This window comes from Paralichthys olivaceus, chromosome 18 (assembly GCF_024713975.1).
Source record: "Paralichthys olivaceus isolate ysfri-2021 chromosome 18, ASM2471397v2, whole genome shotgun sequence".
NCBI lineage: Eukaryota > Metazoa > Chordata > Actinopteri > Pleuronectiformes > Paralichthyidae > Paralichthys > Paralichthys olivaceus.
The window spans coordinates 10,572,146-10,596,904 of NC_091110.1; the positions used below are offsets into that span (position 1 = coordinate 10,572,146).

The following is a 24,759-nucleotide window of genomic DNA, read 5'->3' on the forward strand; positions in this document are numbered from 1 at the left end:
TTGAGTAATGTCATATTCTACCAAAAAAGGAGCAGGCTTAACACTCCCACGCACCAAGGCGCATTTTAATTTTCTCCAAACTTTGATGGCTAAATTAGACCCTCAGACGCCAATTTGCATGCACACAACAAATGCCGTGGCGCGCTCTATATCAGAGGCTGTTTCATTGACAGCATCACCTCCCAGGCCTAATCAATATTGGCCATGAAAAGTCACCAGATCTCCTCCTCTCAGTGGAATCATACATCAACCGAGGCTGTGGCTGCAGCTGTAATGAGAGACTGTAACACCAGTCTCGAGGTAAACATCTCTGATTGTTTTATTGCACGGAGCATTAGCCAGATTTTTTTATTCTGGCCTTTAATACCTCTTTAACTCTGCATCTGGGGCCTGTGTCCTGGGGGACAGCGGGCGCTTTATCTTGGTTATGACTCACCTGACAGGTCCCACTCGCACCCAGCGTTTACTCAAATAACAAATATTACAGCTATTAAACATATTACATGCGATTGGATCGGCAGCGCACCCCAAACCTCATAAATCCGTGCAGTGCAACAAATTGCTGGATGGCTCTCAAGGGCAAAGGGCGAAGAAATAACTGGAAGGGAGCGGGTTGGATTGATTAGGTGATAGCACACATTAAATGTTTAATTCAGAAATAATTTGATACAGTGATATCATTCACGTGCATAAATTCAATAAGGAATATAAATGTATAACGTTTGAAATTTCTTTCCCTTCCTTTTATTATAATGCCAGCACTTATCACCAATGACTCTAAAATCTTGTTTGTCTGTTTCCTCTAGTGTTTGGCAAATGTTACTCATTCTGAGATATTTATATTCTTTTAGCTTTTTCAAGTTTTTCATCTGTCGCATGTTAGAAACATCAACATGCCCAGTTGCTCAAAGTCAATCAGAGTTTTTAGTGGAGAACTGGCAGAATAATATCTGGAGAAACTTACTTGGACATTTGTGTTCTCACATACAGCCCCTCTGGATAATTTAGATTAGTTCAGTGCTTGTCTGAAAGAAGCTTACAACACTTTGTTGTTCAATATAGTTCAACAGAAAACTATGCATAGCCTGTATCTAGAATAATCAGCAGGAAACATACATTTTGTTATCTGGTTGTAGTTAGAGCACACATATTGTGGGTCAGTAAAGTATGAACTGTTAGATACCATGAGAGGAATCTGGTTTTGCCTCTTTAAATAATTGAGTAGTTTGTGGTGTACAATGGCAGCCAAGTGAAATAGAGTTTGAAGGAGCAGCATTAGAAATTATTACGCAGACTCTTTATTCCACACTGCCGATGCTGAATATAAAGATTCTAACTGAAGTGAACCTTCAAGGCTCAGTTTTCCCATTCAGTTGCCTTCATTTGAGTTTTTTTGCATATTTTGTGGTGGAGAACTTTGTTTTGAACAAGGTCTTTTTTTTCTTTTGTCTGTGCTTGCCTTTTGTTGCGCACATCTCTTTCTAACGAGTAATTATCCCATTTAGGGATGAATCCAAACAGCGTGGCAGCCATAGAAATTACAAACATGCTGCGTCATGCTGTATATGTCAAATTGTCTGTTGGTTGTTTTCTGGCTCTCGTGTTTATGTGGATGGTGGATGAGTCTGCGCCACATGAGAATAACTACTATTATCCACTCACTGCTGTTTCATGGTATATTTAAAATACTATTAAACCCTTGGTGGAACTGTTTTTTTTACATCCTAGAGAATGTAGCTATATTTGAAGCATGTCACAGAGCTTTTGTCATAATGTTTCTGTTTTATTTTCTATTTGTAGGCGAGTGGGAAAATCTATTGGCAGCATGACTTTAAACAACATCATCTGTCAACAGCAGGGAAAATGATCTGGTCAAGAGCGACTGCCTCCATAAGATTTATACTTTTACTGTAAAAGATTGACATCAGTCAAGTTTGTCTCAAGCTAAGAAGACTTTCTCTTCTTTTGTGTTTCACTCAAAGCTGTTTTTTCCCTCCTGGCCCACTTGCATCCACTCTGACACCCTTTCCCAGAATGCTGCAGCCCCACTTGTCTTCAACCTCCATAAGCCCCCTCCCCCCTCTCCGAACTGCACTGGCACCCAGTGGCTGCTTGCATACGCTTCCAAAATACTGTTGCAAGCCTCCAAGGCTACCAAGGGCACAACACCCCTCTCCATATGTCCAGATCATGATTCAACCCTACAGACTCACACTTGGCTTCTGATTCACTGTGCCTCCCTTCTCTGTGGTAAACTGGCCATCGTTCTACCCCCGTCCCGAATCCTCAACCCCTCCTCGGGTTGGACTCTCATCGTCTGGCATCCCGGCCGATAAGTAATCTTCTCACCTCAGTAAGAAGTGCAATCACTTCCCGTCTGACACTTTCTGGAAAGTCTCCTCTGCCTCCAGCTCACCCCTGAACTCCAGCGCTGTGCCCAGCCCGATACGGCGTGTGCTGCGTACATGTACTGTTCATCCTCACATAATAGCCAGGCATTTGTTGGTGTAATATATGTGATTATTAATGTAATATACAGTTTACTTTTGGGGATTCTGACACTTTCTGTTAAAAATATTTTTCATTTTCACCTTGGGAGATCCCAGACTGCTTTCTGTGCTTTAGTTCCTCTATGCTTATTTTTTCTTTGAATCTGACAGAATAAAAGCAAAAGAAACCATACATCCTCTCATAAGGAGCAGCAGCATAAAAACTGATGTTTCTGGACTAATCCTGAGACCATTAACCTTTCCTCTGGCACAGAGAAAGAGCAGCCTCTAGTGGTGAACATGACTTGTGCTCTTTTCTCCTTTTCCTTCCATTAAGTTAGATATGTATTTATCATAACAGAACATGCAGAATCTTCAATTCCACAGAGTATCATAACTTCTCCACTCTCAGTGTTATTCTGTGAGTGGCCATCAATATGCAGTTGAGTGCTAGATTATTTGACAGGACTGTGTTAACGGAGCACTACTTTAAAAAGTAATAGGCAGACATTAAAATTGAGATCAGGAAATAGGTTTGGTCTTTTAGTCCAGCAACCTTGGTTCATAATTTCTAACTCATATCGACAAAAAATGAAGTTTTAATAATAAAACTGTAAAAGTTTACGGTATTCTCCCTCAAGCTTCACCTTTATCTCACCCTTGACCGAGTCATCAGGGAACTCAGTCATGGCTACACACAAATTATTTTTAATGGTCAGATAAACTGTTTTTTGGGATTTAATAAGAACACGATGAGTGAATTTATCATCTTCTGTAAATGTGTAACTTTTTTTAAGGCCACTTCCTTGTTTAGCTTTGACCTAAGAAGGTTCCAGAAGCTCAATCAACAGAACAGAATCTTAATTCATTATTTTGTAATATGGGCACCAAAGATGTGTATAATCAGTCTTTCTGAATCTGATTTTTAGTGCTTGCATCTGTCCACAAAAAGCAGCTTCTAAATTGGAAGGAGCATCCTGCGTGGTTCCCAGTTTGCTGAAACACTTTAGTTTCCTAATTGTCCAAAGCAAAGGGGATTGGTTTTTCTCTGGAAACTACGAATGCTTCTGAAATCCAATTAGCTGGCTGTCCCACAGTTGTTGGTAAAATATGGTTTCTGAATGCCAGCATGTGATGTTTGAAACCTGAAGAGCTTGATAATGAGGTGACACAAGGAGCCCTCTAAGTGGCCTTTACACTACATTTAAATTGTTTTAGCTATTCAAAAGTTTTGCAGTAGTTGTTAGGCTCACTTTTGGTAAACAAATAAAAAACAGTGTGAGGGACAAAGTGACTAAGAAGAAGTATCCCAGCCCGAACTATTAAAAAAGCTCCATTACCCTTTAGTGCTATCAAGATTGAGTCTTCAGGTTGCAGATAATGAAGTGAGATGTTGTGAAATAACAGTGTAGTTAAGATGCAGTGATTGTGGTTTAATGTGTCGGAATCAGTGATGCTGAGAACATTTTTCCAAATGACGTGTAGTTAATGCTCATGAAGCTATGAGAGCAAATAAGAGATGGAAGTAAAAGAGGATGCAGAGAGGGTTACACTGGAGACCAGGATGAGCAAACAGCAAACAATTGTTACACCCTACCAAGGGAGAAATACTGACAGTGATGCCTGGCTGTGAAATACAAAAAAAAATATGTATTTGCCTGTGAGACCTGAGCTCTGGCTCGCTTTAATAATCAGATGTATTGTTACTGGGTTTGAATTGAAACGGTGCACGCAGAGGGCAGCAAGAGACATGGAGGCAGGGAGAGTCAGAGCTTTAATGTATATGCATGAACTCGTCTGGAACATTTGTATTCATCTCAGCAGATATCATTTTATTACACACTGGCCGGTGGAGCTTGTGTTTTTGGAGACTCTCATTTCAAATAGGGAGAGTTTGCCACATGTGTTAGACTGGAGTAGGATGGGAGGTCTGTTTTTTCCAGGAGGGAGCCCAGTGTCCAACGATCTTAATGAACACACATGGGCCCTGAAAGAAACATGAGTAAATACACAAGTTTGTTAGCCTTGCCTCGGCAAGTCCGGACTCACATGGTCTGGTGTGTGGTTTGATGTGTATATATGTGTGTGTGTCAGTGTGAAGTAAGCTTGGTTGGTAAAATAATTGGTATAGTACCTGGAAGGACTAAAGATTGAACCATGGACTAGGTCTTGATCTAGAGTTGCTAGAATGAAAATAAGATGGCCACAGACACACATTTTAAATTTGGTAAATAAAATATTTATTTTATTTTTGGGGGGGGAGTTTTTGGGCTTTATTTTGCTTTATTTTACTTTATTTTACTTTGACAACAGTAAAGACAACATCTGGATTGCATACATCAAAGATAGCATTTCTTCAGTTCCTGTGCTTTTACTGAGTGCTTTTATTTTGCTATCAAGCCCTTGCTTTGTATGTGTGCTATCTAAAAGATAGAAAAAGGTACATGGAGGAAGAGTTAAATGAAACCAGAAATGTGTCTGAAGATGAACATGCTGACATTTTTCATCTGCAATATGGTGATGTTTCAATAGCAGGACCCTAAAGCTGAAATGGTTAAATGGAATTCAGCCAACATTAATTGTTTTATTTACACCCCAAAATCTCATAATGTCTTCTGTGAAAAATTATCAGAAACACTGGGTAGGTTGTGGGCTAATGGAACCAGCATGTTCAGTAATTTGTTTGTTATGCAGATAATTACCCGGTTTAATAAAGTATAGAGTGTACGCAGCTAGGTGTGCATCTTCACAATTTTACCACTGCAGGAAAAGCACAGATGTAACTAATAATGATAAATAGTGATGGCTCCATTCCATTTAAGTGTCAGGGAGTAATATAAGTGGGTCAGCACACTCATTAGCATACACTTGGTCCTGGAGCAGTTGGGCAGAATGCAGTCTTTATTAATGTTGCACCTGTGTTAAACAATTCATAATGTCTGCCGTGAGTTAGGCTTATTGGCAGGTTTGCTGCCTAAACTCATTAAGCCAAGTTCATCTTGTCATGACTGTTAATTTATCCTTCTAAGGTGAGATTTGTCAGCCATGCTCAGCTAACAGCTAAACCCCACTGTGCTACGTTTTAGTATGTTTCCTGTGTTATCTGTCCCTGCTTGCATTTTATATACTATTTCTTTTATTTGCCATCCATAGATTATATATGAAGATGGATGAGATTTGAACATACAGCAGTGTGATAAGAACTACAAACAATGACAGAAAAATCTATTTGACCTGTTCTTTGACTTTTTACTTGGTCCATGTCCCATCCACAAACACGGAGGAGCAGGTATTTATGACCTATACTGCTATAAAGCTACTCTCTTTACAGCGGTAATCAAATCTTCAGGAACGACACTCTGACCTCTCTAAATTTCTTGTCTCACCATTTGACCTCTTAAAAAAGAAGCAGACACGAGAGTGGCCCTCAGAAGAGTGTTTACCTCCAACAGTGGCCTCAATTTCAACCATGCTGCACCAGTTCCCTCAATATGTCTGATTTACTTCAGGGGTGAAGGTAACAACAATCTACACTTGACTTAGATATTTTTCCTCAATAAGACGGTAACAAGAAAAGGTTAAGGACATGTAATTATTTTACGTTCTCTCAGGCACAGCAGACCCGAGCCACCCGAGTCTTCACACAATATTTTTCTAATCCTCCAAATGAATCAGTTTTCAATTCTGTTTTGGAGAAACTCTGAAATGAACTATTGTTTATCATTGTATGCCTTTCAGCTTTAGAATTTGAGCAAAGTGGCTAAAGAAAGGGAACTCTAGAGTGTCAAGGACAGTCCGCATCTGAGGTTTGAAAATCTGTTAAAGCCACATATCATCTCGGTCCACGCCGCCGCCTCCGCCACCGCCTCCTCAGAAAGGTTCCCTGAGCCTCGGCGTGAAGCTGGCTGATTTAATTTAGCAATCAATATGTTTTCTGTGAGCATAAGCCACGGTAATCTTTTTATAGCACCTCCTCTCTGCCTCTCTCCTCTCATCCTTTGCCCTTGAGTCAATCCTTCCACCCCTCCACTGTAACACTGGGGCCGTGATTGCGTCTAACCGGCTTTGTGGTTAGAGGAAGGGAGAAGAGATACAGGAACAGGATGAAAAAATGATATCAAGGAGAGTGAAGCTATACGCACCGCCCCTCCGAGGCTCTGTGGCACAAGGTCTGCTCTTGGAGACTTGGTCCCATCGAAGTGGATTATGGGAAATAGTCTGCTCTCATGTGTGCCATGCTCTCAGAATGCTGCAACTTTTTTTTTTTTGTTCTTTTGTAACAGGAAATAATTAGCAGCTGCTTAAATTTGAACAGAGCCGTCTCCTGAACAAAAACAGACTACTGCTGTGATTTGTCCACAAAAACAAATCATGGAAGTGCAAATAGATGGAAAAATTAAAAGATTTGAAAACATACCTGGAGTTAATATGCTCCGTGTTCATTTATATTATATATATTTTTTATTACCTCTTGCTTTAGCACAGGATGTAGGTCTTCTTCTCTTCCGCTCTCCCAATATTTCACAGTTCTTTTCACATTACCGTTCTTTCATGTACTTATCATCCACAGCAAAGAGATTTCAGAGGGGTCTGTTCTTATCTGAGCATGCAGCTCTCTGTTCTGCCCTCAGACTGGGGGACACAACTGTTTTCTTTATTGGGTCGCCAAGCTACATGCACACACACACACACACGCACGTTTTGGCCTTCCACCCATGTTTTTTCTGTTTACTCAACCAGTGAGGAACTCTTTGATTCTATCGCTCCTTGATGGAATGAATTACTACTCACACTCTGTGGTGTTTTAAGGTTAAACATTGTATTTATAATTACAGACACCCAATAAGCCCACAGCTCCTTCATTCTAACCTCTATGAAGCAGAGGAGACCAGAAAAATATCAACACCTACAACATAACAGGAAAAAAAAACTTGCAAGAGAAAAACAGTGAAGTCTCCAAATCCCCGTCTCTGAATGATTCAGGAGGCCGGCAGCTGGATGGGGAGCTGGAACATGCAGGGATTGTGGATATTGCTTTGTGAACTGTTGTTTGAGCTGCTTTCTATTGAGTTCAGAATGTGGAGCTTGCAACTCTGACTATCAAACACAAAATCCACAAAGAAAGGAAACAAAAAAAAAAGACAGCTATCTTTCTTCTTTTTAATAAAGAGCTACTGGACCTTGTAAATATTAACAGCTGATCTAGGTGTTGGCTTTTTATGTTTTAGTTTGCTGGAAATATTACTATGGGTGGCATGGTGGTGCGGGGGTTAGTAAGTGTCTCCCCACGTGGTTGCCCTGCGATGCACTGGCTGACCTGTCCAGGGTGTCCCCCTCCAGCTCCCCCCCGTGACCCTCAAGGGATAAGCGGTGTAGATGATGGATGGTTAAATCTCTACTTTTCTTTCTTTGTTTCTCAGGGACAACAATTTCATTAAGGACTTTCCCCAGCTCGCCGATGGTCTCATGGTCATCCCTTTACCTGTAGAGGAACAATGTCGAGGGGTCTTGTCGGAGCCCCTGGCCAACCTGAAGCTCCTCACAGGTCAGTGTAATGGACTAAACGGACTGTCTTTATTTAGCACTTCTCCAGTCTTATCGATCACTTTACAGTATGAGTCGCATAGTCGGCAAATTAGAGCTCAGCATCTTGCTCAGTATCTCAGCTTCCCCAGTACAGTGTGTGTACAGCAAGTTTATGGAAATGTGCTTTTCTTTCTTCTTTATCTCTCTCATGGAGCGCTATTTGATTCATTGCATATTTCAGTGGCAGCTCTATGATCTTCTTTGGATCATGGTTTATGTCCTTAGATATTCTGAGCTGACTAAAAGCCAGTGGGAAAACCAAGCCCCTGTGCTTATTTTCATCACATTAAGTAGCCTGTGTGAAAAGCCCCTGCAACGTTTTAGTTGTGAAGTTCTAGAGTCTAAAGCCCTTTTAATTTTTTATCTGTGAGCATCAATATTCACCTGAGAGAAACACAACAGATTTTATGTAGAAACTGGAGAATGTAAAGTGTCAGCGTGTTCCTGTTGCTGATATATTGCCCGTTTTGTGCAAAGTCTTTTAAAAGGATATAGGCTAATCTCTTCTTATTCTTTTCCACACACATAAATATGAGATATTGTAAACTCTTAACACTTAACCTCCTATTTCATCCTTTTATCCTTTTTATCCTTTTCTCCACTGTTCCACCCCATCCTGTGGGGGGAGAGACTCACTTAAATATTTAGCTGGAAACCTGCACCTCCACCTCTGCCCCCTAATCCCTCCATTAGCTAAATTGGCATTTGGTCCACACTGACCCCTGAGATTTTTATTTATTTAGCTTCTTTTTTTTTTTTTTTTTACTTTGGTTCTGCTTTCACAAGAATTAGATGCACACACACACACACACACCCACAAAGAGATAAATTGCCCTTTCTTTCACTCTGCATGAACGTCCCAGGTATAAAACACTTTCCAGAGGCACACAAACGAGGTTCCTGTAAGCTGTTTATTTTTATTTTCTTTGCTTCTTCACTTTTCGTGGCTTAACTCCTAAACTGCTGTTGGAAGTTGGGTAATTGAATTGCAAAGAGAGGCAAGATTGCACTCACTTCTAATGTCAGCAATCCAATTGGAGTTCAAGCTGCACTATATATCTGCCATTGATCCAGGAGCAGCCGGGATATGGGCCCGCGATAATAAACAATGTTAAGGCAATAATGGGTAACAATGGGTCTGCACTAAACCGTTCCAATGAAATGATGGATTTTATTTATCTTTTCATTTATTCTGAATCTCCGCTGCTCTATACGAGTCTGACTTTTCTCATTTCTTTTGAATTGTTGGATTTTGTTGACATCCTTATATCTCACTCTGCCTAAAATTGTCTCCCTACTCTCTTTTTCTTCTGCTCTACTTAGGGGATGCCCAATTCAGTGAGGCGGTGGGCTACCCTATGGTTCAACAGTGGAGAGTACGCAGCAATCTATACAAAGTCAAACTAAGCTCCATCACCTTGTCGACAGGTCAGTGCCTGAATGATCCAACTGATACCACATTGATAAACCTACCTACTAATTCCACAGTCTGTCTTTCTGTCTCCATGTGGAACGCATATCTCGTGACCCATTCATCTGATCGGCTTCACGCTTGGTATGTGGATCCTAAATTGCCCCATAAGTTCAATTTTAATAAAATTGAATAAGCAGGTGATCAGTGCTCCATAGCTGTGGGGTGAGGCAGTGTGCCTTCAGTCCGAGTTCTTCTGTGAAATTTCACCATAAACTGACACAGACATTCAGCCGTGAGAACATTCATAGATCATCACTTCGGGTTTGTCTTCAAAGTAAAAGCACAGTGTTCGTTTAGCTGCTGTAATGCTTTATATAAGGTTGAATTACAGAGCTTTTACTTTGAAAAGATGTGAACTTGGTTGTGATGATTGCGATGAACAAGCTCAGTAAACCACTCAAACATATATGTATGCCACACATGTGAATAGTAATAAAGCAAATTCCGTTTACTTTTATGGAAAATCTTCATTGCAGGTAAACCAGGTAGGATGAACACAATGTTTTCTAACTTCGAGATGTAGCAGTCTGGAGTAGCTCCTGAGCATTAACACAGGCCAAGCAAACAGACCATTCCATACAGGCACGTTAAGAACTCTGACTATTGACAAATAAAGGTGTCGTATTTACTGTCCAGCCTATATAGTTTTAATATACTGTATATTCTATATATTGTTGTATTATTACAGTATTAAATCGAAACAACTATTATCTTTTTTATTAAGCAACCTGTCAACTTATATCCTCACCATCAACCCTGACCTTGATATCCAACCCATCCTCTTTATCCTTCTTATGACAAAAATCCCTAATCCTCCTTCTCCTTCATAACCTGGCAGGTTTTTCCAAAGTGCTGAAGACCCTGTCAGCAGACAGCACACGTGAGGAGCTGCTGGCGTTTCTCCAGGAGTACGGCAGCCACTACGTGTCCGAGGCCCTGTACGGCTCCGAGCTCAGCTGCAGCATCTACTTCCCCAGCAAGAAGGCCCAGCAGCAGCTCTGGCTGCAGTACCAGAAAGGTGAGCATGCTGGGAGACGGAAGACAGGCCAAATTCTAGAGGGATGAACTAAAATGTCATCCTCACAAAGAACACATTGAGATCAGAGATTTCTGTAACATATAATTAGGAAAATTGACAAGTATGTAGGAAAGTGTTTTGAGGCAGGTTAAATTAACATGGACAATCACGCCAGGTCTGCAAAGTGAAGCCAAGGCAGAAGTATCTGAAATCTGTACTCTCTCAAATAACCAGCAGAGGGCAACAGTTTCTATAGAAGTCTATTGGAAAATCAACTTCTCACAGGATTTATATCATAAGTAAATATTTTACATACATACAGCATCGTTTTCATTTTGTATATTAGGTCCATTTAGAGTCAAAAAGACGATAATGCTTGTATATATATATATATATTATGCATATTTAAAGAAAAGATGGCACTGGACAAAATGCCCCATGTCTCGGTTGGTTTTGACACTTGGTTTAATTAATTGGAGCTTGATATGTGAATCGGTTTTTCTAAAGTAAACAAGCTACTGCAGACTCACAGTGAACAGATGCAGAACAAGGTTTACTGTAACTGAACAGGAAGGGGGGGTTACACATTTTGTCAAAATACAAACTAAACTGGGTTATGTTTAAAGAGTTCATCCTCCCTTAATTCGCCTTCTGGTTAAAAGGCTGCATAAGCTGCGTGAATTGAATTAAACATCAGTGTGACTTAACAGCATCCCCAAAGCGTTTTGCTGCACTGTCCCATTTAAATGGTGTTTTTTAATCCTGTTTATTTGTGATCCAAAAAGAAGCTGATTTGCAGTCCAGCTGTTCAGCGCGGTTCATTGGAAATTAGCTTTCAATATAAACACTATTACACAGCGGCTCACCTTGTTGAAGAAAAGAAAAACACTTTTTTGGATCAATGGTTAAAGTTTTAAACATACGATTCACTTCCAAAACCAAGCTGACCAAAGGTAAGTGAAGTAAATAAAACTAGAATGACTCCCATATGCCAAGCCCCACCAGTCCCCTAAAATTGAACCAAGAAGCACCAAATTTCACCCCAAGATTTTTTTTCTTTTCATCGAGATCCACAAATTACTCTCTGGGAAAATTGTGAAAATGTTGATCCAGATCTGCACCAACATCGAAAGGGTTCTTCCCTGACACATTTAACATCCTTTCACCAAGTTAAGTGGAAATCCACTCAGTTGTTTCTGCGTAATCTTGCTAACAAGCCAACCAAGAAGTGGACAGGGGTGTAGACATAACCTCCTTGGGGGAGGTAATTAGTTCCATCTCTGACAACTGCAACATTACAAGGATGACATATTACTTTATCGTTCATAGTTTTGCTAATAACTACTAATACTTCTACTCTACTTATATCTTCAGTAAGACTTTGAATGCATGACCCCTATTGAAATCATTATTAGTATGAATTTTACTGAGAAAAGATGTTCAGCGTTTTGACAAGTAAACACAAATTTCCCACTGATATTTTACTAGTTTCATAATTTTTTATTGCACTCAGATATTCAACGATACAAACATGAATTTGACTACACAGACACGTCGGTAATGTGTTCAACACATTGTAAAAATTCACAGCCTCCAAAGGACAGAACACCTGAAAGACACATGGGTTTGGTTCATGGGCAACCTTGGAAATGAATAAAACTCTGAAGTGTGCAACGAAATAACAGCAGTCCAATGACATAGAATAAAACATATTCAGATGCACACTCTGATGTTGAGCACATAGACACAGTGACAAGGACACTTAATATTTTATTTTTTTTGTAATTTTTGCATTTTTCTGTGAGCGTAAGACTGAATATTGTCTAGTAGCGACTACTTCTACTGACCACATGAATAAATTGTTAGCACTGGGAAAACAATATCGTGATAGCAAGGACGCCGTGCATCCCAGACTCCATCTAGACCTATTTAGTGCCAAGATATAACATGGCCTAATAATGATTTTAAAAAACATGAAAGCACAAGGATGTGACTGTGACAGACTTCACCTAAATACTTAAATTCTGGTCTTTATTTTTATCCTAATCTCTTTATGTTGAAACTTTAAAAACACTGTGTATGTCTGACTCTCATATATATTTATTTGTATTTTACTGTTGAATAGGGCTCCAGGTGCAGAGTTAAGGTCAGCTTAGTGAAATCATGTATTTTTAAGGCTGAAACTGAGTTAGTATGCAATATGCTCTGATGAGCAGATGTGGACTGGAAGATACAAGGTGCCTTAGAGCAGGCGTATTCACTATTTGATTTTCTGGACAGAGAATATGTTACATACAATATTACAATATTATTACATGGGTTTCAATGATTAACTTGATTCCCCATATTTAGGCCACTAATATTGTTTGATTAAAGGTGACTTTTATTAGTTTACCTGAAAGCATCATCTTCCTTATGCTTCTCATAGACTGAAAATGAAATTCACTTACATGATAAAATAATACACTACACACATTTTTAAGTTTTAACTAACACTAGTACTAACGAGCTAAACACTGTATATGACTGTTGTTTTAAAACATATCACACTAGAGAACTCAGGTTGCAGTTGTCTGGTTTTTGAAACCTGAGGAAGACAAAGCAACCCATTGTTTTGGTGTGTGATGACCCTTGTAATGCTATTCTGAACACTCCTGCCGCTCCCTACACTGTGTAACCAGTGTCTACACATGAGGACACGGAGCAACTTCTCTGGAAGAAACATTGTGTTGAAAAAGGTTTGTAAACGTTATTCAAGTTCTAGGTGTCTGCTAGGGTACAAGCTTAATGTGGTCTGGGTCATAGAGTTATTTAGTGCTAGTTAGCGGCATAGCAATGTAAGTAATGTGTGGACAACTGTATAATGAAGGTGAGACGATGTGGAAAACAGAAATCAGAGCCAAGGGACGCTGTCTTGCATATTTAACGGCCTTGGAAATTACCAGTGTCACCTGGGACCCAAGAACTGTGTTACTGTTATTAATGACAGCTGAAGCAAACCATCTGGACACTGATGTAAATAATGCCGACTCTGCCAAGGATTAGATTAGAGTGGAACTAGATAGTGAACAGGAAGTATAAGAAGTATATGATCATTCTTAAATGTGACGAGTTAAACAAAAACAAACAAATGTTACTTCAGATTTCCTCTTGTGTGTTTATGTTTCACACAATAAGACAGTATTATTAAGTACAAGTACATAGGTATCCCTTCTTCAGATCAAGTCAGCAAACCTCAAAGAAGCTTTAAAAAAAAGTGACTAATTTACCAGATGATGGTTATAGAACTCTCAGGACTCCTGTAAATTACATTTTAATATCACCCAATATTACCCAGATTCTCTCCACAGGACATGTTGTTATTTTATAGTTCAACACATGTTCCTGTGGGCAACTTAATACTCCCTGAATGTTAATGAATGAAATTCGGTGGATGCTGATACTTGGTTACTGTTTCTCCATGAGCTAACTGCACAGGCAACGTTAAAGCTGCCAGCCGCATTCAGCATCATCAATGTTAGTCTGTGCTACTAAAACCTAACACCAGGAAACAGTGACGTGTCAATAATAAAGTGCTTCACAGGCCAAAAGCCTCAGTATGCTTTATTCAATCTGTAAATACATGTTCATTTTTAGCTCTTCCTCTGCTCCTTTTGTTTGTAAAGCTGAGCCAAATCGGTGAAAGCCGTGCATCACAGAGTCAGGCTGAATTTGTGGATATAGCAGCCAATAAGGGAAAGGGGAAAAAAATCATCTGTACTTTGCGTATGCATTAGCTTTGACATCAATGGCTTGTTTCGCTTATTTTAATGAGACAACTTGTGCCAGTATTCTTCCACATAAAAATGTTGCAAGGTCTGTTTTAGTGTTGTAATCCATTCATATAACTAGGTAGGGGCAGTTTAAGTAGCTGATTTTCAATTTGAGGTATTAAATTAAAACCAGTTTTCTTTAAACCAAATGAAACCGACTGCAGCATTCATTTACAGTAATAACCCAATAAAAGCTGGAGCAAAAATTGTTTGTACTGCAGCCAAACCAAAGAGATAGATAATAGTGTTTTTCTACCTTTTCCACCACATGTTGTACACACATACTAAACCAATTATGCTCAGGGGCAGTTAGACTGGATTGTTCCTTTAAGAAGTGGAAGAGTGCCTCCTCTGAATGTATGAGTAGACTTTGACACAGTGATCCCAACAGTCCAGCACCAGCAGCTGTCCTTTCTGGGTGGTGGCCACTCCCACAGGGCAGGTCAGCCCATCTGGGATGAGAATTTTGAATCCACCCTCTTTGGGAAACTGGAGGATTTCTTTCCTGCCACTGTCTGTTACCAGCAAATCCCCATTGGCATCCACACACATGCCAGTGATGCAGCGGAAGTCCTCTGTCTCAGAGAAGAAATGGCTGAGCTGCTTGCCCAGCTGGCCGTCAGAGCCCACTGACCCAATTGAGAAGCCACCCTCCAGATGGGGCTCATTGTGGCGTTTTTCAAAGTTCAGTGCCAGGCCCTGCGTGAAATAGACTTTTCCAGCCGCGTCACATGTCACAAACTTTGGCCGCACGGCAGAGCATAATCGGTTGTAGCTGACCACACCCACATTGCGGTCCACTGCCAGGCACCACAGCTTGCCACCTTCCACATCTGACACCACAAACTGGCCTGATGGCATGGCAGCAATGCCCCAAGGTTTAATCAGCTGGTTCTTGTGGCAAGCCACGCAGTGTCCTTCCATAGTGTAGACTTTAACAGAGTTATCGTAGTTGTCAGTGATCCCAATCAGACCTTGAGGAGTGACCGCAATGGATAATGGGATGAGGTTAGGCAAGTCAGCACCAAGGAAGCTCAGGACAAAGTTATCAATGCTACTGGCATTGCGGCGGATTTCACGCTGGAAACCTTTGCGGTTAAATATCTGGACACGGTAGTTGCCGCGATCTGCCACCAGCACCTCACCTTGTGCTGTTACGCAGATGCTGACGGGTAAATTGAACATACCAGGCAGAGTTCCCTTGCAGCCCATCTTCTTCACAAACTGGCAGACTGGGGGCCCTGCACTTGCCCCGGCTCCTCCAGGTGATCCTCCACCTGCATCCATGGACTTAGACTTAAAGCTGCCTGGTGAACTGCATACAGCCTCCTCTATAGCTGCAACCATATCTATGTCTCTGTATAGATCCAAAGGAGCTTCCATCGCACCACTGGTAGCCCCAGCTGCCCCACCTAGTCCCTCTATATCACCTTCAAGTGCAATCTCTAACCCACTCTCCTCATCGTCTGTATTGACAGTGTAAGTGTTTGTTGTTATCTGACCCACTTCTATCGGCTTGGAGCGCTCGGCTCGGACCAGCTCCGGCTCCTGCAGCTGAAACATGGTGGGCAAGCTGCTCCTCAGATCCAGTTCCTCCTCATCATCACTCCCCCCACCATTGTCCTTTAACAGAGTAATATCACTCTGCCTCACCCGTATTGTCAGATAATCACAGCGTGACACCACCTTCACTTCTGCAATGTTAAGAAGATACGTCTGCTCCTCCAGGACCTGCCCATTGAGTTTCTCCACTTCTGCCATTGAAGTTGTGAATGCCCGTCGAGACCTGCTCAGTTCTTCTTGAAGACGTAGCTCAGCTGTTGTATAGTCCTGCTGCACTGTGCGGTACTTAAGTCTCAAAGACTTGGAAATGTTTTCAATAGCTGTCTTTTTCTTCTGAATTTCTCCCATGACATTTCGCAGAGCATTCAACTTGCCACCCAGTTCTTTACGCCGCTGTTCAGCAGCCACCCTTATCGGTTGGACTAGATGGCCTTGATGCAGGTGGCCCTCTCCTTTACAGAGCTCACAAAGGACTGTGGCACAGTCATGGCAGTACTGACGTGGTAGACGGTTGCAGCAGGACTTACACATGAGGGCAGCAGCTGCAGCACTGCAGGATAAAGTGCAATCAAGGATCTTCAGCACAGTGAGATTATCAGCCAGCTGGGAAATGCTGCTCATACGGGAGACCCTGCTACAGAAGGGGCAGCGAACACCATTGATGGTGTTCGCCAACAGCTTCTCCAGACACTGCCGGCACACTGTGTGACCACACTGCAGGAGTTTGGGCCTCATTTGTTCATGGTTGTAGGTCTCCAGGCAGATAGGACACTCCAGAACCTCCCTTATTAGATCTGGGTCCAGTGGGGAAGACGGCGATGCCATTATGGTTCTGTCCTTAAATGAGATAACACAACACAAAGAATTATAATGTGAAATGATTCAGCATTTTGTGCGGAATTCTACTATGAACAAAATATAGTGTAGCAAATAACAATGTGAGAGTCAGCACATCTTTGAATTTAACTGGATGCAGCAGAATTTTGTAGCAACAGAAAATATTAAATATTGAAATTACCCGAGGAAGTCTGTGCATATGATTGTTAATTGAGTTTGGCCAGAATTTACAAAAAGTGTATGTTGTAAATGATGAATGTGAGTTGGGTGTTATGAATGATGTAGGTTAACTCAGCCCAGTTTATCATCAGAGCAATACAGTTTAAAATAAAGTGTCAGCATGCTTTTTCATCACCCCCACTATAAATTTACTAAAATTGTATTTTACTTCCATCCTTGTGGCTATATTCATGAAATAATAAATGACAAGTTTGTGTTGTGAGGGGAAGTTGTTGAACGTAATGAAAACCTGGTTCTGTTATCATCAACACTGGTTCATCAACTTTTCGTTTCACTTTAATCACCTCCATTTTGATCAATTAATTTTAGTCACTTCCACCCCAGCTCTCATCATTTTCTGGGCACAGTTAATAAGAACATGTCCAGCAGAGACTAGCATTGCAAGCTAGCCCTTCTGTGTTAGAAAGTAGCTAGCTGTGGATGCAAATGACTTATTGACAACAACTACAACTGTCAACAGAGCATGCACTAAGCTAAGCTAACACTCGCTGGCTATACCAAAGACAAAAAAGACAAAAAGCTCCCATATCTATAACGACGGTGCAGAGGAAGCTGACTGACGAGTCGTTGTTGTTTTGTGGAACATTGTGTTGTTACTGTGCAGAACAACACGACCGTCCCACTGACGAGCGACATGATGAACAAGCTAACAAAGCTAACTAGCTACAACCACAGAGCTCGCACGTAGCCCGACACATGACGACGTCCCCGTGTCCACCTGCGAAACCAAACTGTGATGACACTTAGTTTGGTGGAGCGGAGGCCTGTCCGCAGGTAACGTGACGCTGTCCTTCAAGCTTTAACACAACGCCACAGTGTGATATCGACAACATGGCGGTGCTGCGAGTCCGTGGACGTGCATCAGAGAAATAAAACACACAACTTGTCACTGTGCTTCGCTCGGTTCCAGACGTTACCTTCTCTTCCTCAGAGTTTCTGCGGGACGCAGGCTGTGGTCGTGGGCGTGTTGTGTCAGTGCAGCTGCTGCTGCTGCAGTCCGCTCCGCGTTACGCAAGTGACGTAAGCACGCACAGACCGGGATCCAGCACCGGCTGCTCTGATTGGCCGACGTGCAGGCTCGTGAACGCGCACGTGGTCCAGTTCACAGGGTTTGACTGGAAACATGAGCAGCACATTATTATTTACTTAATTATTATTTATTTAATTATTATTATTATTATTATTGCTTTTGTGGCCATTCATTTATTATTTTAATATATTTCTCATATTAAATCTATAATTTATTCTATACTAATTAAATATCCTGTAAATTTAATCAATCAATCAATTTTTTATTTGAGAAGCCTCAAATAAAAAGTCTCTTAGGGCTCAACAAGGTGCAACATCCTCTGTTTTTAATCCTCGACAAGAGTAAAACTACCAAAGAAAACTCTGTTAATAGAGAGAAAACAAAATGTAGAGAAGTGCAATGGATGCTGCGTGTAACTGACAACATCAACAAATATTCGAATTTACAAGAAGGAACAGTTTGTAACATAATGGAAAAGTGCGTCAAGTAATTCTACACAAGTGTCTGATGGTGGAGCATGTGAGCAGTATGTATGTGAGTAGGTGTAATGTATGTCAGGCGGACTAGTAATCACAGTCCATGATCAGCTGCAACAAAATCAAACAATATTTTTTAGCTTGAGAGAGCAGGTAAACAAACCTGGAACTGCAACTGCACTTGAAACAACCAGATCTTGAGAAAGCATTTCCGTTTTAAGACACTGGACAATGCAGACACAGTTCTGATTCTGTTTACAGGGGTTTACAGATGTTGAACTTCTTTTACTTTTTATATTTTCTTTCTATCCTGTAAAGAATACACTATGCTTTACTTTTTAAATGGCAATTCAATTCACATGCAACTCAAAAAAGTACTCTCACAGAGAGAACCTGAAATACCTGCTTTATCCTAAAACTGCATTTGAAAACATCCAGATGTTGAGAAAAAAAACACAAGCCTGTAAGTTCAGAGATGGGCCACTAGATGTCAGGATAGGAGTGTTCTAGAAGGTGTTCCTGCAACGTCTTTCCACAGAGGGGGCTCAAGAAACAACTTATATGTGTACAAAACATGTGTCTATGTATTAATATGCATTTAGATTAATATTGTATTAGTCTTTTATCATAGTTTTGCAATTATATTTGATCCTGTTGAGTGACTGTTGCTAGGTAATGTTCATATTATTTCCCACAACTCAGATGTGATTAGATTTAGTTGTAATTTTAGCTCTTACACTCAGATAGGCCACACATTTTAATTTCATAAGACCCTCATACTATATCAGTATTAGCCTGTGTTAAATATAGTAGCATTAATAACGAGCATGATCTAGATATAACAAGGGTCTTTTAAAATGAGAATCTATATGTAGCACTTGCTGCTGTTTAACTAAAACAAGCAACAACAGCAACCATATCTAACTACATCTGTATAAAATCGCTACGGAAGATATCTGACACCTTTGTTGTTGTTGCCGGGGCAACATAGCCCCGGCTAGAGGCGGACGTGTCCCTGATGAGTAATTATACTGCAACCAGTCCACAAAGACGTTTTAATTAACAAAGGCAGCGCAAGATCAATGGCAAGGAAATTCACTCCATTCATCTCTTGCCTGTGTGTGCTTGACAGGCAAGTGTTAGCATAAACATCACATTCATTCCACACAGCAAAGAGCCGTCATAGTTTATAAAGAGGCAAAGTGACCGACCACTCCTTTCACTGACCAAAAATACATGTGGTTTAATTTCTCCTCATGCAGGGTGTCACTGCCGGTCAGATCTGAGTGAAACTGTGCATTGCTCATGCACCAATAAACAAAAACACAAAAGTATGTCAGTGATTCCAGACGGAAATTACACGCCAGAGTCAGTTTAACATACCAGTCTCAAAAACACTGAAGTTGTAAAAATCCAAAAAACAAGTTCAAAAATAGAAAAATCAAGACTGAAGGAGGAAATACCCCGACAGACATATTACACTGACTGAATTTCTGTTCTCCTCCTGTATTAGAGTGAAAAACTCTCATGAAATGCAATTGTTGCCATAGATGTTAACAACTGTAATCAAGGGTTAATGAATTAAAGATTGAATAAGACCGGCTCGCCACAGCCAACTTGACCTACAGGGCTTTATTGTGGGAGCCAGGTGACAACAGCTCTTTTCTGTGTCTGTGTTGCCTCAAGAAGTGTGTGTAATTGTGCTCTGGCCACCCCTTGAGCCTGTTTACATACTGTTGCGCATTAAGTTACCACCCACCTCTTCAACCGCTTACTGGTGTCTTATAGATGCACACAGGGACAAACACAGCCACAACGACATGTATATATATATATATATATATACATATATATATATATATATACACATATAAACATATGTGTATGTATGTACAGACTCAGTTCCCACAAACAACAGAGTTGAGGTTGAGGATATTGAGGAGATTGGGTCAAGGGTCATTGCTGTTTTGTTTTTTTTCTAGGAATTTGCTAGTTCCAGTGACCTGAGGTGCAGGTTAAATTTGATAATAGTGTAGTTATTGAATACCATCCACTGTAAAATAAATGCACCTATTTTTTGTGCATTTTATATTTTTTTATCGTGGGTCACATATTGCTCAAAAGAATGAAAAGAAAAACCTCAGTTCTCCTAAGTTAAAAGCAGTTTTAATTTAACTTTTTCCATTGTTTTCATTCACCACATGTTTTAATCATTGTAGACTGAGTCCAAGATCCATTTAGAAATTTAAAATATGCTTTAAATTTACAAACATTTGTAAGATGAAATGATTTCCCCCTGCAAATATTGGGTAGAGAAAGAGATTTTTTTATTTTTTTTATTTATTCTTTTTCAAGATCTGTTAAATGTTTGCCGGGAAACCTCGTGTGTTTGCATGTGCGTGTGCTAGAACAATGAAAGACTGAGAGTTTACAGAATGTTTTTCCTGTCCCGGGTTTAACTTATTTAACATTGTTGATGTTGTTGACTCAGAGGGAAACTGCACATTTAGACCATCTTGTTTTTGTGTCTGTCGCTCACACAAACACGCAGCATTTTATAGCTCATGCACTATGGTGTTGTCTGTCTCACCACAGAGAATGAAGGATGTTTTATTTCACTGTCATTAAAACGTTTAACAGGAAATAAGTCATTTAAAACATCAATCTTAATCAGTCCCAATTAACCCACCTTAAAAATGTCAGTGGCCTCCTTCTGGGATTCCCTTGTTATTCTATACATGTGCTCTGTGTGTGTGTTTGTGTGCGTGCATGTGTGCTTGTGTGTGAAAGAGAGGGAGAGAGTGAGAAAGTGACAAAACTCTGTGTAGGTATTAATGTATGCCTTTGTTAATCTTATTCATCCATCCACATGTGTATGTATGTGCATGGGGGTGTGATCATAACTTAAACTTTTATTTATTTATTTTTTTTCCATTAGAACAAACATGGTTCATTAACCTACAGAGGGTGTATACTTCTCATTACTGAGAACTTAGATTAAAGCATAAGCCATAGTAAGTTAAGTGTTTGATGTATACATTTAAATTGTGATTTAACCTAATGATGCATAATGTCTCAACACTGCATCATTAGTCTTTAATTGCAACTTTGAAAAACTTTTGTCACTAGAAAGAATGTCTCATCTTTCACATATAAGAACCCGATATATTCTTGCAAAGAAAATCGATACAAAAACATATTTGCCACATAAGCGCACATGGCAGAACTTCCCCATTTTAACACAAGGCCTCGTGTCATCTGAGTCAATCACTCATGAGTGAAGAACCCCCCCCGCTTCTGTCCCTGCCTCTTCTTTGTGGTTTTCTCACAGTAAGAGGAAACGATGAGAAAGAAAAGAAATAATCTCCCTCGAAAAAACTCCAGTAAGGACATCAAACAGTGATAATTGACACTCAGGAGAAGAAGCCAATGACCCTCCCTCTTTACCCACCCACCCCCTCCCATACATCCTTTGTCCATGAAAGCTGTTGACAGTAAGGGATTAGTTGTTGTTTTTTCTTCTTTTCCTTGGCAGCAAGTAAAATAAATCCAGATGCAGAAGCTCTATACAACCGAGGGGCTGTAACTGTTCTTTGCTGGGCCAAATGAACACTCATAAATTGTTTTAATGTATTTAAGTGAAAGAAATAGCTGTCGTGAGACTACATGCTTCCTTCTTCTTCTCCCTGAAATGACTGTGATTTATTTTTGTTGTTGTCTTCATTTATCTCCATCTGCATCCCTTCCTACCTGTACCCACATACCCTTCCATCCTCTCCGTCCTACCCCCCCCCAGAGGCAACAGACCAAGGCGTTGGAGGAGGTGGGCGTCGAGAGCTGAAGTCGGTACCATTCATCAGCTACCTGTCTGCGCTGCAGAAGAGCCAGCTGTTGTCTGACGACATGGTGAGTGGCGTGGAGATCCGCTGTGAGGAGAAGGGAAGCTGTCCAAGTGGCTGCCACCTGTGCCATCACCAGGCCATGATGGGAGGAGTGTCGGGGAGGGGCCGTGGTGGGAACAACAGGAGTGGGGAGCAGCCCTCCCCCATCCCTGTGCTGCTGGAGGTCAGCCGGGTGGTGCCCCTCTACAGTCTGGTCCAAGACAATGTCACCAAAGAGGTGAGAAAGTAGCATGGGAGTAGGAAGTGTGTGTGTGTGTGTGTGTGTGTGTGTGTGTGTGTAAAGAGAGGGTGATATATTATATATATATATATATATATATACTAGAGAATCATGTCAAGACAGTTGATGCATCAATACCCACTAAAATCAAAAAACACACACATCCAGCAATGGACTATATTGTGATGTATTGTTGAATTGGAACAATGAAAATCTTACTTTAAATTCTGATAGTTTATGAATGATTCATGTATCTGACTCTAAACTTGTCATCTTATTTCAAATTTCACATATAAGTTGAAATATGTTTCCATAAAAACCTCTGCAATCATTGTAAGTGTCAAACATGTTGTGTTGCCCTGTGTCAAAAGGTGCACGTCTGAACCCTGTTTTTTCCATGTGCACGAGGCGTATGCTTAATGTTGAGTATAAGTTGCCTCTACAATCTCCTGACATGTGGTGGCACAGTCCTTTTAAAATGTACATATCCGTTATAGTCATTTAACTGCTGCAGTTGTACCAATTGGCCTCAAGGTGGCATTAGTTGGTTAACTTTGACTGCTGGAAAGGAACACTAATACAGAGGACATAAAAAAGATGACATCATGGTTTTCTCCTCTTGTGGGAAAATCAATTGTGTGTATGTGTGAGATGTATATATATACACATATATATATATATATATATATGTGTATATACACGTGTGTGTGTGTGTGTGTGTGTGTGTGAGCTGAATGTAATATCAACTTAACGACCACACGTTGTGTTAATGATTCATCCTGCATGAGAAGTCTTTGGATCTATTTGCAGTGAAAGTTAATCATATCAAATTTCTTCAGGTCATTTAGGAGGGAGCTCTCTAGCTTCACTTGACATTAAGTTTACCACATTTTGCTCTGTTTGGATTTCATCTAGACAGTGTCTCGCAACCTAATGTCTAGTGCATGTGTGTGTTTGTGTGCGTGTGTGTGTGTAAGCCAACACAGAGCTGTTTGCAGGTGACTCACACACAACATACATGCATGCACTGGACAAAGACAAGTTCACGCTCCCCCCAATCAAGCGTCTAATTACTTTCCCCTCTGAAATGACTGCAGAGACAAAAAACAAGCATAACACACACACAAAGTTATATATATGAACATATAATATCTATATACATTCACTTATGAATGCACACACACAACAAAGCCCCCTGTACGTGCCGCCCATAACAAGCACCACAGCCCCAAAGAAAAGAAGGCGCAATCAATAGCAGACGGTCCCTAGCGGGCCTCATCGATAGCTAAACGTGAGGAAGAGCAAAATGTCTCTTTTCCCTCTCTTTCAAAACACCTCCGTATCCATCCCTTTCACTCCCCCTGCCCAACCCGTGGTCTTCTGGGGATGTGGAGAGTGAGATGTATGAGGAGGAGGAGAAGGGGTAGACTGCAGTGGAGCACTCTGGCAAGCCCCTTAGAGGTAGCCAGAGGCAGGATTATTAGCTTCTTATTGATGTCATCGACCTCTCGAGAGGGAGGGGAGTCCGTCGCTCTGCTCCTCTTTTCCTCTCTTTCACGTCTTCTCCCGGCTGCTCCTGCTCGTCTGAAAAGGGACATGCGTATATTGCATTAGAGACGGGGGCCGACACAACAACCTGCCTCTCCACACACACACAACCACTTATTCTCTCCATCTTTGTGTGTCTCTGTCACACACACACTTGTACTTCATATGTATATCAGTAAAGACGGCTGCCATGTTGCAAAAGCTTTCCCACAGATGAGGTTCTTTTTTTCTTTCACCAAAAACTCACTGATGCAATCAAAATAGAGGTTTAGTTGTCCAGTATAAGATTAAATGGTATGAGGTCATATATACCTATTTGAATGCATGCGTCTGTATATGTGCCCATTATTACTGGGCTTACATGGACCTGTCACTCTTTCTTTGGCTCTGTTTCTCCCTCCTTTCTCAGCTTCATGCGTCTTTCAGTGGCCTCTCCCCCGGCCGCCCGAATGTTTGACAGGACATGTTGTGTCTCTGTCGCATCAATCTTCTCTTTATTAAGCCAGAGGGGGATTTTGTTACGTTGTGAAATTACCTCTCCCTTGAAAAGATCACGATCGGGGC

The 24,759-nt window shown here is 40.8% G+C and overlaps 2 protein-coding genes across 8 annotated transcripts in view; one reads left to right on the forward strand and one right to left on the reverse strand.

The window, feature by feature from the left end:
* The window catches only part of LOC109626304 (astrotactin-2), a 261,841-nt gene that overhangs the window by 196,626 nt on the left and 40,456 nt on the right, over window positions 1-24,759 (forward strand). For 4 of the 5 annotated variants that reach the window (XM_069513214.1, XM_069513215.1, XM_069513213.1 and 1 more), the window contains 4 exons: window positions 7,910-8,034; window positions 9,399-9,503; window positions 10,388-10,567; window positions 22,322-22,644. In XM_069513214.1, coding sequence (XP_069369315.1) covers window positions 7,910-8,034; window positions 9,399-9,503; window positions 10,388-10,567; window positions 22,322-22,644 — 733 coding nt within the window. The remainder of the gene's footprint in view (window positions 1-7,909; window positions 8,035-9,398; window positions 9,504-10,387; window positions 10,568-22,321; window positions 22,645-24,759) is intronic. The other variant, XM_020082105.2, reaches the window with a different exon arrangement.
* On the reverse strand, window positions 12,047-18,084 carry trim32 (tripartite motif containing 32). Of its 3 annotated transcripts, none has more exons than XM_020082106.2 (2): window positions 17,937-18,084; window positions 12,047-16,779 (listed from the first exon to the last, which is right to left on the reverse strand). In XM_020082106.2, the coding sequence occupies exon 2, from the start codon at window positions 16,765-16,767 to the stop codon at window positions 14,707-14,709; it is 2,061 nt and encodes a 686-aa protein (XP_019937665.2). In that variant the 5' UTR covers window positions 16,768-16,779; window positions 17,937-18,084; the 3' UTR covers window positions 12,047-14,706. The 3 variants fall into 3 exon arrangements, with proteins under 3 accessions (XP_019937665.2, XP_069369318.1, XP_069369317.1); XM_069513217.1 differs by lacking the exon at window positions 17,937-18,084 and adding an exon at window positions 17,738-17,924; XM_069513216.1 differs by lacking the exon at window positions 17,937-18,084 and adding an exon at window positions 16,961-17,716.